This window comes from Bison bison, unplaced genomic scaffold (assembly GCF_000754665.1).
Source record: "Bison bison bison isolate TAMUID 2011002044 unplaced genomic scaffold, Bison_UMD1.0 scf7180017864263, whole genome shotgun sequence".
NCBI classification, from domain to species: Eukaryota; Metazoa; Chordata; class Mammalia; order Artiodactyla; family Bovidae; genus Bison; species Bison bison.
The window spans coordinates 12,153,985-12,171,572 of NW_011494835.1; the positions used below are offsets into that span (position 1 = coordinate 12,153,985).

At 34.6% G+C, this 17,588-nt stretch overlaps 1 protein-coding gene across 7 annotated transcripts in view; it reads right to left on the bottom strand.

Annotated features, from left to right (window-relative positions):
* The window catches only part of PDLIM5 (PDZ and LIM domain 5), a 235,490-nt gene that overhangs the window by 83,302 nt on the left and 134,600 nt on the right, over positions 1-17,588 (bottom strand). For 2 of the 7 annotated variants that reach the window (XM_010848342.1, XM_010848337.1), the window contains exons 5-8: positions 15,854-15,945; positions 5,666-5,683; positions 5,182-5,354; positions 4,795-4,831 (exon numbers count right to left, since the gene is read on the bottom strand). In XM_010848342.1, the coding sequence (XP_010846644.1) occupies positions 4,795-4,831; positions 5,182-5,354; positions 5,666-5,683; positions 15,854-15,945 (320 nt within the window). Of the gene's footprint in view, positions 1-3,108; positions 4,255-4,794; positions 4,832-5,181; positions 5,355-5,665; positions 5,684-8,492; positions 8,508-12,414; positions 12,432-15,853; positions 16,273-17,588 lie in introns of those variants that run through there. The other 5 variants (XM_010848341.1, XM_010848339.1, XM_010848340.1 and 2 more) reach the window with 5 other exon arrangements.

The window sequence follows — 17,588 nt, forward strand, 5'->3', positions numbered from 1 at the left end:
TCATTCCTACAGCCCTGATTATATCTGATTACTTTCTCCTTTTTTTTTTTTTTTGCCAGTAAACCTGCTTTATTTCAAGGATAAAAAATAAAACACTACAAACACTAAGGTAGGAAATAAAAGTTATTTATAATAGAAATACCTTTACCTACTTATTACTTCCAGGGTATTTCTGATGCAATTGGCAAATAGACATCCTTTCCTCAAGGCAGAGAAAAGTAAACATATCTTTGTTTTGAATTCCACACGTTTCAGGCTGCCCTAAACTGATCTTTCACTAATGATTTCCCTAAATGGTGTTTGTAATCTGGTCTGTGATGTAAAGAGAAGCAATGAGAAGTGTCCCAGAACGAACGATGAGAAGGTGAAGACCAGAACCACACTGAAGAGAACAGATACAAGTGAGGGTCAACCTGAGATGTAACAGAGCTAGCATGTACCCTCCAGTTCAGCCCTACCTGTGCTGCGACGGCCAGGCTTCCTCCCCACCCTCCCTCCAATCGCTTCACTGCCGGTGGGCAGCTCCAGGAAGGCTTGGAACAAGCGATGTCTGCAGCTGCAATGATGTGTGAAAACCAAGACAGTTTTTCACAGAGGACTAAGCTGTCAAAGTCATCACTAAAGTATGAACAGGGCATTATATGCCACATTTCTATACATAAAAGTTCTGTTTTTAAGTGACTTTATGTGTGTTCTGGGGCATTCTGTTCCCTACAAATACATTACAAGATACATTAGTGTCTCCCTTTTTTCATCTTCAATAGATCTCAATGGGAAATGCATTACATTGATCAGGGCTGGCACTAAGTATGTGGAGTAAACTTTATTTAGAAAGTTGATTACCTCCCTGATTCTTCATTTCCTAATTTTACTTGAAAGTGTTCAGGTATGATAATCACCTTTAAACTTCCCATATAAAATGCTGTGGGCAAAAAAAAAACAACAAACAAACAAAAAAATAAAATGCTGTGGACAGTATTGGGAACACATTTTATTTGTCTATATGGATTAAGAGTTATGTTTTGTATCATGCTTCCCCCCTCACATACCACATTCTGGCCACACTTTTCTTTCTGTTTTGTATACTTGCTCTGCTTCCTTCCACTTTGGGGTTCTCACACTTGTTTCCTCTGTCTTGAGCACTCATCCCAAGTCAAAAAATCACCTGGCTGACACCTTTTTCCCCTTCAGGGAATGCCATTAAGGTCATCTCCTCAATGTGTACATGTGTGATAAGGCGCTCAAGTCACGTCCAACTCTTTGCCAGGCTCCCCTGTCCATCCAAACAATTTAAGTGATCCCACCCTGCCTAAACCAGATTTCCTTTATATTAACTTACTATCTTGGTAACTTAATTATCACAGATGATCTTGTTTACATATTTATCTGCTATTGACTCCTAAATCCCTAGCACAGGGTGCTATGTGCTAGGGATTCAAGTATTCAGTAACTACTCATGTGAAAGAATGAAAGTAGGCAACAAATAAATATTTAAAATTTATAATATTTTAAATATACACTGGCAACTACAACAATTGCAAAATTATTTGGGGAAATCAATTCATCCCACATTTCTGAAAAACAAAAACATGAATAAAAGAAAACTCTCTTAACATCACAACTTTTACTAAACAAGCTCTCTAGGACTGTTTTTATCTGAGTTTTCCCAAAGGGCATAAGAATGTACAAAATGAGTAGGTTTCTGTTTCCACAAATAATTGTTTTTCAAGGTATTAACAACAAAAAAAAGATTGACTATGTGGGAGTCATTCTAGCTTCTGGCTGTTAAAATATTAAAAGAAAAAAATGGCGAAAATTCTTAAAAGTAACATTTCCAATTTTACATGAAAAACAAGCCTGTTGATAAAGAAAGTCTGTTGAAGAGAGGCAAACAAAAACAAGCTATAAATTAGGTCACTAGACTTACAACAATATTTTTGCAAGACGTTTTTATAATTTTTGGCTAGCTTTTAAGCTTGGAATATAAGATGTCCCAGGAGATTAACTGAGCACAGGAATTCAACCTCTGACAGGGTCAAACAGAATGTCCTTTGCGATCCTGGCTGAACATTTACCCGCATACTCATGGATCATTCCATTTATCTAAATCTATGGTTTCAATGAGACATTATTTTATTTTTAATTAGGTATGGTATTAAAACTCTAATTTTCAGTGGTACCTATTTCAAGTTATATGGTTTTACATACACATGTTCTCTTTTTTTTTATTAAGGGAAAATTATTTTATTTACCTAAAATTCTCTTTCTAGTAGCTCTTTCTCTTAACTCTGAAGTTTATTCTAGAAATCTGATTCTTTTAAGATACCATGTTTACTCTAGCCAAGACCATTCACTTTCACAAGAATTTTTTCTTCAAGCATCATCTCCTGAGATTAGTGAAGAATTATAGGGTATATGAAAACATGGCCTAAGAAAATATGTTTTCTTATAGAAGCCAGAGACACAGTAGCAACTGGGACTGATGTCAGAGACATAAAATCATAAGCAGTATCTGAAGAACTGATACAATTAAAAGAAAGAAAAGTACTGTAGTACAAATGAACACAGATAAATCCTAGAATTATTTTTAAAAACACATTTGGCATGCCAAATTTTTTTTTTTTTTTTTTGGTTGTTACAGCTCTTTTTTTTTTTTTTTCTTTAATAGAAAATTATTTAATTAGTATACATGTGTTATTTTAAACAGTAATCACTAACTGAAATTAATGTTAGTTTCTCCAAATTATGAGGCAGTTTCTCTATCCTACAATGACATTAAAATCAAGAATACCTGGAAAAATAAAAATGGAACCTTGATTGAAGACAAAGATGCTTCAGCAATAATTTTCACACAAAGCCTAATTCTATGTTGTGCCCCAACCTATTCTTACGTGTTTCTCACAAAAGATGTTATATAAAATAATGTAACAAAGCACAGAAAAAATATGTATCTTTGTCATATTCTATGCTCACATTTTAGCAATCTCAAAAAATTAAAAAAACATATTCCAAATTAAATCAAGAGAAATACTTATTTTACCCAAGTGGTACTGTAAAGTCTAGAGAGTTTGTTACTGACTTCAAGGAAACAGAAAACAACTACAAAGCTAAGTTAAAGGCAACTTTATTACAATACTTTTCCAAACTTCAAAACGCATTCATTATTGAATTTAATCTAATATATAATACATTATATTACAAGATAGAAAGCATTTCTGGTCAGATATTTAGCGTGCATGTTATCTCCCAAAACAGAGATTCCTAGAAAGAGCAACAACTCACAATTATTTATATCACTAAGGAAACTATTTCTCTGATGTCATGTAAAGAATCATTCATATTGCAATTTATTTTATGTTCATTTACCCTGTTTTAGAAATAAAGCAAAGCTATCTTGTCTACATGTTACTAGTTAATACCTAGAAGTTGTTTATACCCTAAATGTATCCACCAGCTTAGAGATACTTCCTTTGGTAGAAAATAGGATTTTTAAACTAACCAACCAAAAGAGCACTTTATTTCCCCACTGCAAATAGAAGCAGAAATCTCTTCTTTCCTTTTTTTAGGAGCCAAATCTGGGCCTCCTGCTCTTCAGACAGCCATCCTCAATAGCTCTTCCTTTAAAACATACCCAAATTATAACAAACTCTATTTATTCTAATAAAGTCATTTCTATTTATCTTGCCTCTGTATTTGCTTACTTAGAAGCGTTTACAACCTACTCTGAACATTACATAATAATGAACTTTAAAGTAACCTTGGGAAATGTAATAAGATAAAGAAAATATTTTCCCAGTTACACAAGGACATTATTTTCACTTAAGCTTCAACCAACCAACCCAATTGCACTTACGAAAAGAATTCCTTTTCCAAGGTTACTCCCATAAAAACAATAAAAACACATGTAAATCCACTGAATCAGTCTAGCTCCTTACTGTTCTCTCTTGGTTTAACATTTGTGGGCTACCAAATAGCACAAAACATGTTCATCCTCCTCGTTTTCGAAATAGCAGGAAATGGTTAGAAAAGTATAGAAAGGTTCTATTTTTTCTTTCATAAGGCAAATTTAATACAGATTAGGCTAAGAAGTTGGAGAAAAAGAACAAGTGAATGAAAAGGTATGTGCTGCCTGCTGGGGGAGGGGGGGCAAGCCTCAGAAATCACTGTACGTTAAGAGCACGTGCTGAAACTTCATGGTGCCAGTCACGTAATTTTGTGTATTTGGGACTAAAGACGTGAAGGGGTATCTTTTCCCTGTGGAAATAAAAAGAAAAGAAAAAAGAAAAAGAGATTGATAGAAGAGTTGTAAGAAAGAGAAAGAAAAGTTTCTACATTTAGATCACCATGCAGAAAACATGCCTTCTAAAAGCTTAGTCTCACAGAGCTGTTTGATTTAATAGCAAAGATTTTAAGGGTAGAGCATTTTTAGAAATATGGAAATTAATCTATAGAGCCCTCTTGGAAACTTCAATCTTTGTTCCCCAAATGAAGCAACTGCAAGACTCATGAACTCATTCACAGAGATCTGCAGTGTTAGCAAAGCACCCCCAAATATACCCTTCTGCCCACTTACTTCAATACTGAAGAAAACAGGCCGCAAACAAAAAATTCAGACATTATCAACTAAATTAAAAACCTCTAAATCGTGTATTTAAGTACCACAAAAGGCACCCAAGTTAAGCCCCTAGTTGTAAAGACAAAATGCCACACTATTCCTTTGAAAAGGTGGAAAACAAAAACAGAGACCATTCATAAAAGGAAAGCATTCAATTTACCAAAAAATGCACCACTTACTTTGCTTTCTTTGTATTATCAGCTTCAGACTCTTTCACTGAAATAAAATAAGCAATGTCCAATATCAGTTAGCTTTTTTAACTTTTATGCAATTACCTTTATCAATTAATATCAAACGGTTAAGTTACCAGAGCCACTAAAAAATTCCTATATCACTCTACTGTTATTGACTGTACTGTAGTCAGTACTACAACTATTAATATTTCTATACTTTTTTAACATAACTCTTCTAGGCTGGTTACTTATTTACAGTACCACTAGGCATAATTTAAAAGCAAACTGTTTCAGGAATATTACTATTTCCCAGTAACTGTCCAGCAGTCTAAATGCTACGCTCTGTGGCAAAAAAAAATATTCATCCAATAGAATCCCTAGCTATTTACTTACGATGTTCAGTCCCAGTGATCTGGGCAAGGATTCGGAAAGAACGAGACTGAGTCGTTCCAGTCCTCGGACGCCAGTCTTCAGTATCCTCAATCAGTCTCTTCTTGCTCGCATCGCTGTGAGTAGGTATGTGATAAAACTCGGTATTACGATCCATAATGTGTTTTCTTGGTGGGCTAGGGTTAAGAAGGAAAAAAAAAAAATTAAAATATTTTTAATTACATTAAGGCTAAAATATCCTCTCCCATATTATTTACAAGTTATACATTTAAGCCTCAATGTTCCTTTTGTATATTTTGCTTTTTTCAAGTATGTGCGACATACATGTATATGCTCAGTCATGTCTTTCAGGCATACTCACATCTTTTTCTTAAAAAAAAAAAAGGATCCTTTTAAAAAGTATACTAGGCTTTTTAAGTTTTAAAAAAAGGTACTTATATGATAACATAAAATTATAGTATAAATATCTATTCAACAGAAAGGTTACCGTTTGGGTGGGATTTTCCTTTTAATTGACAGAAGAAGGCAGCAGAAGAGAGATTTCCAACATGAAGAAAAGGAAAAGAAAAGAATAAGAAAAGAAGGAAAATAATAAGAAATTGCAAAGTCCACAGTAATTAAAATCAAACAATTCAAAATTACTTGTATTATTCATCTTCTGGCTAACAAAACAGATGTGAATTATATTCCCAAGCATGGTTAAATAGGGGTACTATGCTGCTAAAATGTGTTGGCTTTCACAAAATTAAATGATCATTTCCTCACTAGGCCCAAGAGCCAGGAATAATTTAATTTAGTACAGGCCGAATCAGCAATTCAAAACACAATTTTGAAAAGGGTCAGAACTGTTATTTTCTATAGTATTCTCATTTATGTGTACAGATATCCCTCACCCTAAACAAAGTTAGGTGCAGGATCATCAATGTGAAGAGATGTAGTGTTACACAAATGAAATGGAAACAAACAAAATATTTATCAAAAGACCAAGATACAAATCATGGCTCTGTGACTTTTCAAATACATAATTTTGGACAAGTCAATCTCACTGAGTCTCAATTTTTTCATTTATAAAATAAAAATATGAACAAAGTAGCACTGTCTTCAGGGTTAAATGAAATAATATATATGAAAGGGATTTGCAAACTACAGAGTTCAAGAACCTTAGGTTTGCTAAGAATATTCATTTTTCTATTAAGAAAGCATAAATATTAAGGAATTTAAAATGTACATTATTATAACACTTTAAGATCTAGGTAACTTTATAAATACTCCCCCTTCTCAACATCTCCAGGCAACGTAGGATAAATACTAATGAGTTTCGAGTTTCAATTCAGAAGAGAAATAGGAACCTGAGTATGGACTAGCAGACACCCAGCACAAGATCCAAGCAGAAAAAGTACCCTCAGAGTGTCAGATATGCATGGAAACACCTGTTAGATTAACTCACTGCTAGAAAATCCTACTGCTATCAGAATGCCACACGACTGCTGTCATTTTAACAGGGATACGATCAAAACCTGTCACAGTACACATTTCTGCCCCAGTGACATGACAGAATTAACGTTAACACTAGCTGTGCGGTCAGACAATAGTTCTAAGCATAATCTTCTACTCAGTGTACATTTTATGCAAGTCATTTAACTTCTACAAGTTTCAATATTTCCCTTCTAAGAAATGGGGAGAGGGAGAGGGTGGGAAGATTTGGGAGAATGGCATTGAAACATGTGAAATGTCATGTATGAAACGAGATGCCAGTCCAGGTTCAATGCACGATGCTGGATGCTTGGGGCTGGTGCACTGGGACGACCCAGAGGGATGGTATGGGGAGGGAGGAGGGAAGAGGGTTCAGGATGGGGAACGAAAATAAAAAAAATAAATAAATAAAAAATAAATAAAAAAAAGAAAAAGAAAAAATAAAATAAAATAAAGAAATGGGGATTTTATCTACCTTAAAGGGTTGTTTCGAGAAATAATAAGATAGGTAAAGTAGGTAAAATGTTTCCCGGAGTAGGTAACAAAAAGTAATCACATAATGGTGTTCTTTTATGATTACTAGAAAAATTATCTGCAATGCATATTCTAAGACTATAAGTCATCTAGGGCTTCCCTGATGGCTCAGATGGTAAAGAATCTGCCTGCAATGCAGGAGACCCTGGTTCCATCCCTGGGTTGGGAAGGGAATGGCTACCCATTCCAACATTCTTGCCTGGAGAATTCTGTGGACAGAAGAGCCTGGTGGGCTATAGGAATATATATATTTATGGATGTATATAAATCATCTATATATACGTAACAAAATAGTATTATATATAATACTAATAATAGCATTTTAATACTATTAATATTTAATGATTATGTTTAATAGTAATTCAAATTAGTTATGATAAAATTTCAATAACCTGGAAGTGAAATACCTGAAACACCTTTTACTAATAGTGAATAAAATCTCCTAGTTCTTTTATAAATAATTTTTTAAATTAGAAAATAACATTATTTCATAAATACATTGACAGATTCCTAAACAGGCAATACTTTATCTTATGCAATTATTTGAAAAACTATTTTTAAGCTACTAAACTTACAGTTTTAAATTTCTCTATAATCAGTAAGTGTTGTTTACTCTTAAATGGTGCCAGCTGCAGGTATTTTAATCCTCTATAAAAGGTTTGGGTTATAAACATACAAAAGAAAAAAATGTCTAACTAAGACACTAAGATTAATAGAATGACACCACTTAAGAATATTTTCTAGCTACGACACACTTGAAAAAGTATACCACATCTCAGACTCTGTGACATTCACCATGGCTTATGTTCTATGTCAAGTGATAGAAAGTTTCTAAACATTTACTGGCTTTGACACTCTAGACTCTTATGATTATGATTAAATAAGGGAATAATATGAGTTTTATTTTTAAAATTCATTTGGGATAGAACATACTATCAAGAGCAAATAATTTATTTCAAAATAGACATTAAAAGCAGCAAGTTTATTCAAATTTTTAAAAAAATATTAAACAAGGGAGGCCCCACCTACATCTCTGACTCCAGTATCTGCTGTCTATAATACCTATCCATCTTTCTGAAGACAAGTTTTTCCACTGCAGAAGTGTGGATTTTCTAAACACACCCACTAATTCATATGAAGTTCTCTGACATGAAAAACAAGTTTCCTAGTTTCCTCAGCATATCGGAAAATGCTAAGCAATGAGAAGAAACTGATAAAATTTGCTGATGGTGTTAAGTTGAAAGCCAGATGAAAACTTACAGAGACAATGATGAAAATTAGAAAGAAACCAGTGATTAGGTACTTACACGGTGCCAGGGTTACTGAAGGAGGAATAATACACACAAAAAAAGATGTGACAGAGGGGAAAAGACATTGAAGTTCCCAGGATGATGGAAAACACAGATGAGACCAAAAAAGAAGAAAAAAATGAAATAACAAAATTCAAAACACTGAATTTACATGAAAATTAAGATGCTACACCAAACATCATGCTTCAAAATAATTATGTAAAAGGCAGACAAACAAAAATGAACAAGTGTTAGTTGAAATTCTATCACATTGTTATTATTTGGATAACAGTTTTATCTATGCTGCTTGTTTCCAAAAACACTGAAAAATAATTTGTGTATTAATGCTAGATCAAGCAATGGCACCCCACTCCAGTACTCTTGCCTGGAAAATCCCATGGACAGAGGAGCCTGGTGGGCTGCAGTCCATGAGGTCGATAAGAGTCGGACACGACTGAGCAACTTCACTTTGACTTTTCACTTTCATGCATTGGACAAGGAAATGGCAACCCACTCCAGTGTTCTTGTCTGGAGAATCCCAGGGACAGGGGAGCCTGGTGGGCTTCCGTCTATGGGGTCGCACAGAGTCGGACACGACTGAAGCGACTTAGCAGCAGCAGCAAGCCTCAAGTTACTAATACCAAGAGAGAAAGATCTAATATTTAAAATATTTTCTTTGCTGTTGTTGTTTAGTTGCTAAGTCGTGTCTAAGTCTTTGGCAATCCCATGGACTGTAGCCTGCCAGGCTCCTCTGTCCATGGGATTTCCCAGGCAAGAATACTGGAGTCAATTGCCATTTCTTTCTCCAAGGGATTTTGCTGACCCAGGGATCAAACCTGCATCTCTTGCATTGCAGGCAGATGCTTTACCACTGAGCTACCAGGAAGCCTCGAATATTTTTTTCTAGGTTTCTATAAAATGTATTTTATCCTACAATGTGGCTAACAAAAGTCAGAGATTAAAATATAAATTAGATGTCAGATGTAGAAACAGATCATTTTAAAATCACTTTAAAAATTAGAGCAGACTAAGAAAATCTGTCATTCTCACATAATATAACAAGTATATATTAACAAGTATAGTCTTCTCAGATGATTTATTCTGAACCATACATTACAAGTGAATGATACACTTTTGAAAATTTCCTCTTATTTTTTAAAATGTAGTGATTGTGATGAAAGACATATGAAGCAGTGGGTCATTAATAATGGGCTATTACTCAATTTTCATACTCTCCCCTGTTATTACCACAGCCCTCATGCACAAGCAAATCCCAGGAAGTTTAGAAGTGATTTGTAGGAACTCCAGAGTACTATATTAGCAGCAGCATAATTACTGCCCAGAAAGACATGTCTGATATATGGTAAAAGAACTAGGTTAATAACATCTAAAGAGGGAAAATAAAATTCATTCACATAGCCTATTAAGTATCGGATCATTAAAAACAAATATATTCATATTCCATTATATATAAAGAAGACAAGTATTAACTCTATATAGTTTCTCAACACATTGTTCAATCAATTCTACTACAATAAAGTTTAGTCAGAGTAAGTAAAAATTCATTATAAATACAGTAAGAAAAAGTGCCTACCACTTTGAATGCTAAGACTGTACAGTGAAGCTAAGCTGTATTTCCACATCAAAGTCAGTGTCATAAACTCAATAGAGGGCTGAGTTTTGCTGAGTGGGGGGTGAGACACAGGATTAAGTTAATCTCAGTAATTTATGGGTATTTACTCTTCTCTAAGCCTTCTTATTCAATGAAAAGTACTCTCTCCTCTGCCTTGACACTTCAAATAGCAGAGAAACAGTTCTGGAAAATAACCTCCTCTGACCAGAATAAAATCTTAGAAATATATTTGAACATTGCAAAGTTTGAGAAAGAAGGTTTATGTCAAAATGAAGTTGTGGGGGTGGAGGTATTCTATGATGTGGTGAGGGGTAAGCAGAAGAGGGTTGATTGGTTAAAGTCTAAAGATGTCAATTTTAATATGCTGAAAAGGTATTTTCATGAATTTTAAAAGTGTGTCCAAGTGGAATAGCCCATCATACAACACAGTGGCATCTGTGCCAATGGGGCAGTCAGACTAACATGGCTTTTCACCCTGACTATGCTGCCCACTCCCTCTATGCCTGGACAAGCTGCAACCCCCAGGAGCTTCTTTTCCCTCAACAGTGAACCAGACTACATTCTCTATCTTTGGATAGAGATATGTCTATCCAATGGATACTTCTCTATCTTTCAGACTTCCTATAGGGGCATATGTTTACATGCTCTTGAAAGCACTTTGATAACTATACAAATACAAATTTGTTGTTAGAATAGATCCTCCAGCTGCTCTATATAAAAAAAGCACCGTTAAACCCAACTGTAGTTTATGCACATTATTCATTCATGTAGTTTCAATTCATTCAATTTATCAAGACTATAACCATTAAAAACAAATACCAATTCAAAGTAACAGAAATAAGTTCAGGTCACAAACAGGTGACAGAGTAAGACACACCAAAATTTGGCTTCAAAAGTCCCTAGGCTCCAATCTTGGCTCTATCACTTTCAAGCTGCATGCTTAGAAATTTAAGTAACTTCTCAAGGTCCAAAGTTTAAATGCGAATTCAATCACATACTGCAGTTAAAAACATATAGCACAGTGCATACTAATATTTAGTAATTTAATGAATATTATCCTTGAATTTTAAAAAATATGCATTTAACCTAAATGTGGTTATTTTTTCAAGTCCCATTTTCCCCCCTTACAAGTCAAATTATTACACTGGCATCTTATAACTAGTGAAAGCCTTTGTGTAATAAGAATTTAACTTTAAGTAGACAATCAATAAATCAGGGTTTGGGGATGTTTCTCTAGTGCACTGGTGTATAATATTCTTATATGACTGTAACATGTTCCTTGAAGTGAAGTGAAAGTCGCTCAGTCATGTCCAACTTTTTCCAACCCCATGGACTATACAGTCCATGGAATTCTCCAGGCCAAGATACTGGAGTGGGTAGCCTTTCCCTTCTCCAGGGGATCTTCCCAGCCCAGGGATAGAACCCAGGTCTCCCACATTGCAGGCGGATTCTTTACCAGCTGAGCCACAAGGGAAGCCCTATTCAATGAGTGAGATCATAACCATACCGGAATAAAGTTCTCTAATTTAACAATAATAATAATTATTATTATTCAATAGCTAACTCCCTCAAGTGTGCCTAAGATATTCCATATTTTCAATTCTACTCTAGAGTATGATGAGGAAATTTCAGCATATGCTCAGAATAATCATAACACAAAATTAAGTTCTTGTCTAATGTGATTTTTATTAACTTTAAAGCTAGTAATCACTAGTTTATCATCAATACCAATAGACACAAAGTTTTGACGTGGTGATTTCCAACGTCTATGCCAACTACCTGTGATACTTAACTAATTGCAAAGGTGTACAGACCTTCCATCAGCCAATGACACACAACTGCATACATAGAGTTCTACATCTTTCAGCAACACTGGCTGAAAAATCAAAAAGGTTCTTAGAGATTCTACCTGGGAAATACTGGGTTTTGATATGAATTTGGAAGTCAACTCAGTTTTATAATATAGACTATTCACTAGTGGCACATGTATTTACGCTTTCTCTTCTGTCTTTCTCGTCTAACAGTCTTGACTGCTACAGATTACCTGCAACATAACCTCTTTTAAACTGTTACACAGCAAACCCCACATATACTTCATGACGAAAGTTAAACACTACTATTTATTACCATAAAGCAATTCACCACAACATAGCGATGCAAACAAAACTTATTGAAAAGACTAAATGTGGTTATTCTAAATTACAGCTCTTTTGCAAAATTTAACTTAATTTTGCAAAAATCGGGCATTCATGCTGTTTACTCATATATAAATCACCATATTTCCTCTCCAGTAATGTAGATACTAACTTTGTCACTTTTGTTTTCTGCAAAGAGAAAAGCATTTAAAAATATTACTACCATATCATATTTTGTATCTTTCAAGGCCAGGTTCATCAAAATACCACATACGAACTGTTAGAAGAGACTGCAGTCCAATGAAATTAAAATCAATAAAGAATACATGAAAGACTTACCTCTTGAACGCAGTGGCACATTATAATGCAAGAGCATATGGAAAGGAAAAAGGTAAATTACTTAAACTACGTTATTCAAAATGGATTCCCTTCCAGTTTGGAATATAAAACTCCATTTTGCTCTAAGTGGAGTAAGTGAAAAGTGAAGCAGCTCAGTCATGTCTGTGTACATGAAATGTACAGACCCCGTGGACTGTAGCGTAACCAGGCTCCTCCCTCCATGGGATTCTCCAGGCAAGAGTACTGGTGGGGGTTGCTATTTCCTTCTCCAGGGGATCTTCTCAACCCAGGGATTGAACCCGGGTCTCCCACATTGCAGGCAGACGCTTTAACCTCTGAGCCACCAGGGAAGCTGCGGCTTCCCCTCAAAGTAGAGTAAGGAGAGTAGTAAAGAAAATAGTAAGCCAAGACTACAAATTCATATATGAAGAAGGTGGACTAAAAATTTCTAAAAAGTGCCTCGTTCCATTATTATTTGTAAGAAGGAACAAGAATGCTAGCATAGTATTATTAATATTCTAAAAATATCAATAGTTGTTAGATTTCATACTATTAGGATAACTATTTCTCAGTAATGATGCATAATTCATAAGTACTCGTTGTGTCTTATGTTTATTATAAAACTACATAAATTTGAGTGGGACACCTATAAAAACTAATAGTCCTCCTGCTTTGAATAAAAACATAATCTATCCATTTAACTTTACATCCTTATAAACTCCTAAATTTTTGGTTACTGGCAATTAGGTTTTAAAATAAAGAGTAATAAAAAGTAACAACTCTCAACTGTGAAAGACATTTGTTGCAATCATTTGTAACACTATAAAAATATGGAAAATTCAATAATCACACATTTAGTAAAAAGGCTGACAGTGATTTCAGGAAAAGAGTTTGACACCTGATGCAGGAAATATATTCATTAATACCACAAAACACCTGCTTTTCAAAATGACATCACTGACTAGTAAATAGTAAAATGTGAGATTTATTTTTTGATTTCTCTGATCTAAACATAGTAAGAGAAACAGCAGAAAGAGCACTGCAAATTTGTCTATAGAATTTCACAAAAACCACACTTTTGTTTTCATAGTAATCAAGTTTTCATTGTGCTAACACATCGGGTCAACACCTGAAATTAAGCTACTTTTAAATGCAATCAATTTACAAATGCAAAGCAGTAACTTGCTTGTTAATGATGCAAAACATATAACAGTCCCTTTTGTCCTGAATCTTGGACAGTGCAGGACACCAGACGTGTGCTCAATAACTACATGTCAACTGACTAAGAAACCACTGTAAAGTCCCTGTAACTGTATCACTGCCTACAAAGTTGAAAATAATAAGTCATTTCAGGAATCACCAAAGCTACACCCATAAAACACAAAGTTTCAGCTTAGTGTTTTCAATATAATAGTTTTCTGTAACCTCAGTTTTGCTTTTATCTCTACAATTTTATTTTTTTTTTAGCTTTTTTTTTTTAAATTTTATTTTATTTTTAAACTTTACAATATTGTATTAGTTTTGCCAAATATAGAAGCCTTCCTTATAAAATTTTATGAAATGTTAGGAAGGAGAAAAGATTTTAACTTAAACACTTCCTTCAAAAGAAGTATTTTTTTCCTACTGAACCTGGAATTTAACAAACAAAATAAACTTCTGCTTTTAGTCTTCAATGAGACTGCATTTGATAGGCAGCATCTGTCTTTTCAGGGGGCTTCCCAGATGGGTCAGCAGTAAAGAATCCGCCTGCAATGCAGGAGACACAGGCTCAATCCCTACATTGGGAAGATCCCCTGGAGAAGGAAATGGCAACCCTCTCCAGTTTCTTGCCTGGGAAATCCCATGGACAGAGGAGCCTGGCGGGCTACAGTCCACAGGTTTGCAAAGAGTTAGACACAATTCAGCACACACACATCTGTCTTTTCAAGATATCTACTTTGATTACTCTAAAATCTATCATCTTAAAATAGACAAATCAGAAAAATGACAACCAAATGCACCTCAACACTACATACTATTTATCTTCCTCATAAGAGAGAAATAACTTTCTTTGAAAGGCACTAGTTTTCCTCAGTATATACATCAAAACTTTCAAAAGTCACCCACAACCACAAAACCACACATAGGGCCCAGGAGCTGTCCTTCCAGACTTGCTCCTGGAACCCTGCCACCTTCTTTTTCAAAGCCCCCAGGTTACCATGGGAGCAGTCCTATGAAAGCACAGCCCCTACATTACATGAATTAACATTCAGAAGGGATTATCTCAGAAAGGACCTAACTACACAATTATTTTAATTATATTTTCCTGGGACCTGACATTGGTTAAAAACAATCATGCATGCAGATTATTTCCTTTTAAAAGATACTTTTGTCACAATAAATCTGATCAAAATGACTTTACAGAAATGACTTTGGTTTACATGATAGTCACTGGATTCCAAAAATAAAATACCCATCTATAAATGATGGCTACTGAAAACAGACCTCAATTTTTTAAAAATCTGTGCCACAAAAAAAGAGGAAAATTATAAGGAATGGATTCTCAGAAAATTATTATAACATTATATATTTAGTGTCCACTGCTTTAAATCTACTCATTTTAGAAAAATGTTTACAATGAAAATATTCTCTAATTTGCTTCTGATGTTTTTAAGCATCCGTTAATGTTACTGTCCTCTCATTACTGTCTGCTTTTAAGACTAAATTTCAGTGTAAGTTTATCTGAAAAGAATGTGGCTTAGCCAGCTGACCTAAGCTAATGCATCATACATAGACATGAGTCAAAACTAAATTTATTTTCTGTCTTCAAAATACTTCCTAGAAAAACAGCTTCTTACAAGCTTCTCATTTCCTCTCTCTTTAGCATGAGATACATAAGCTGACACAACTGCAACCATTCTATTTCAACTTTTGGTGATTCACAAAAGAATGGAAAAATTGAGAAAGAAAGATTCAAGATTTGCCTTGCATTATAAGGGCCAGCTGCTCCAACGCTGTTCCAGACTTGGAGAAAAAGGGTTACAGAGTCCGTTACATGATTCATAACAGGTCAAGATGCATAATTAGGTTTGGATTAACCTATAATTGCCTTGCACAGAGTGCTGTATTGTATATAACATAAAGCTACATCACATGTTAATGAAGCAAATGAAATTTCATTTCCCTTCTCTCAGAGAACAACTGATTTTGGGGGTGGGTGGAAATTAAGTGTTGCCTGGAAATTGCCTGAAAGAAGAGTTTGATAAGAGCAGAAAGCACCCTCGGCCACCTACCCATTTTGCTGTTTACTGTCACCCTGGGATCCTCTTCTCTGTCCCTCCGCTAGCTCCTGGGCAGTCTCGGCACACACGCTGGTGACTGTGGGCTGCCGTGGGACATTAACTGCAGGTTTACCAGCGCTCAGCGCAGATGACCGCTGGTCAGCACTAACATTGGTATTAGCATGCGGTCCAGATGCAGCGAATGGGGGAGAAGTGACAGCGGCCACGGGTGGAGGGGAAGCATGTGATGAAGTGGTCACGTGGGCTGGGGTGAAGGCAGACGATGGTGATGGGATGGATGTGACTTTTGGTGAAGACACAGAACCAAAGGGCCGCGGGGCCTTATTATAGGCCATGTTGGTGGTGGAAGTGACTTTGGACACAGCAGGAGATGGAATGGGCACAGGTTTAACTACTTCTTTAGGTTCTCCCTATGTAAAATAAAAATAAACATACACAAAACACGGCAAAGACATGCAAAATAGATCCACTGAAAAGAACACACAGCTAGTTTGTAAAAAGACAAACACAATTATGTTAGCAGGTCAAACTTTACATGTTTCCAGATAAAAATAATGAGCTGATAAAATATTAGCATGCATGCTAACTGGTCTCAACATGCATAACACAGATGCACATACTGAGTAAATAAATGTTTTTTAAAAAATGAAAGGAGTTCAAAATATTTAGGAAATAGATTAGGAAAGTTATCAAAAAGCCTAAAGGCCAACATAAGTGTCAATTTAGACATACTCCAAAAGAAAATTTTTTCAATACTCCACAGTAAACAAAACATCACTAATCAAAACATTTATTTTAAAATATCCAGAGTCTCAACTACAATTCCATCTTTTAAACACGTTTAATTACTCTCCAGAGCACAATTATTTGATTCATGCAGAAGCAGCTGGACATTTCTAATTCTTCAATCAAAAAAAAAAAGAAGGAATGTTCATTTCCATCTAATTCAGAAATGTGAACATTCTAATTACTTTGATCTCCTTAAAAATAAAACACAAAACAAATGAAACAAAATCAATCCTTTCCCTTTTCTACAGTCCACCTATTTCTCTCTCTGGAATGTTTTGAGGTATCGCTAAAGATGGAATAAAATTCTTCCCTTTTCCAAAATAAATATTCAAAAGTAACATGAGGAAAAAAAAAAGATCTTAAATGTTTCTTCACAGACATCAAAGAAAAAAAAAAACTAAGATCAATTCCACCTAAAATTAACAGAATTTGTGTTTGCAAACCCCTATCGCAAAGTAAGTGTGAATTTAAAAATAAACCCAGCTTAATCTTCTATGATATTCAAGAATAAGTCCTTATCATCTCAAAAGAAAAACAATCGAATTCTTTAAAAAGTACATAATGGTAGCTCTATTATGTTTAATTTAAAGGAAGAAAAAGTAATCTAATCTTACAGAAATAATAAAGCTGAGGGGGATAAAGTAACTTAATGCCTCAGGGAATCAATATGAGCAAATTCACTGAAAAGGCACAAGTAAAATTGAGGAGAAAACCCCCCAAAGCACAAAACCAGATGTAAATGAACAATGGTTTGGGACAATTTGAAGATATATATATATATATATATATATAAAAATAGAGTACTTGCCAAAAACCTAATCCAAGAATACTCTGAAAATATAATTTAAAATATAATTTAATATTACCAGTAAACTGTCATTAAAGATTTACTGTGACATTCATTTTTGTAACCACTTATTTAATCTGTTTAGATTAT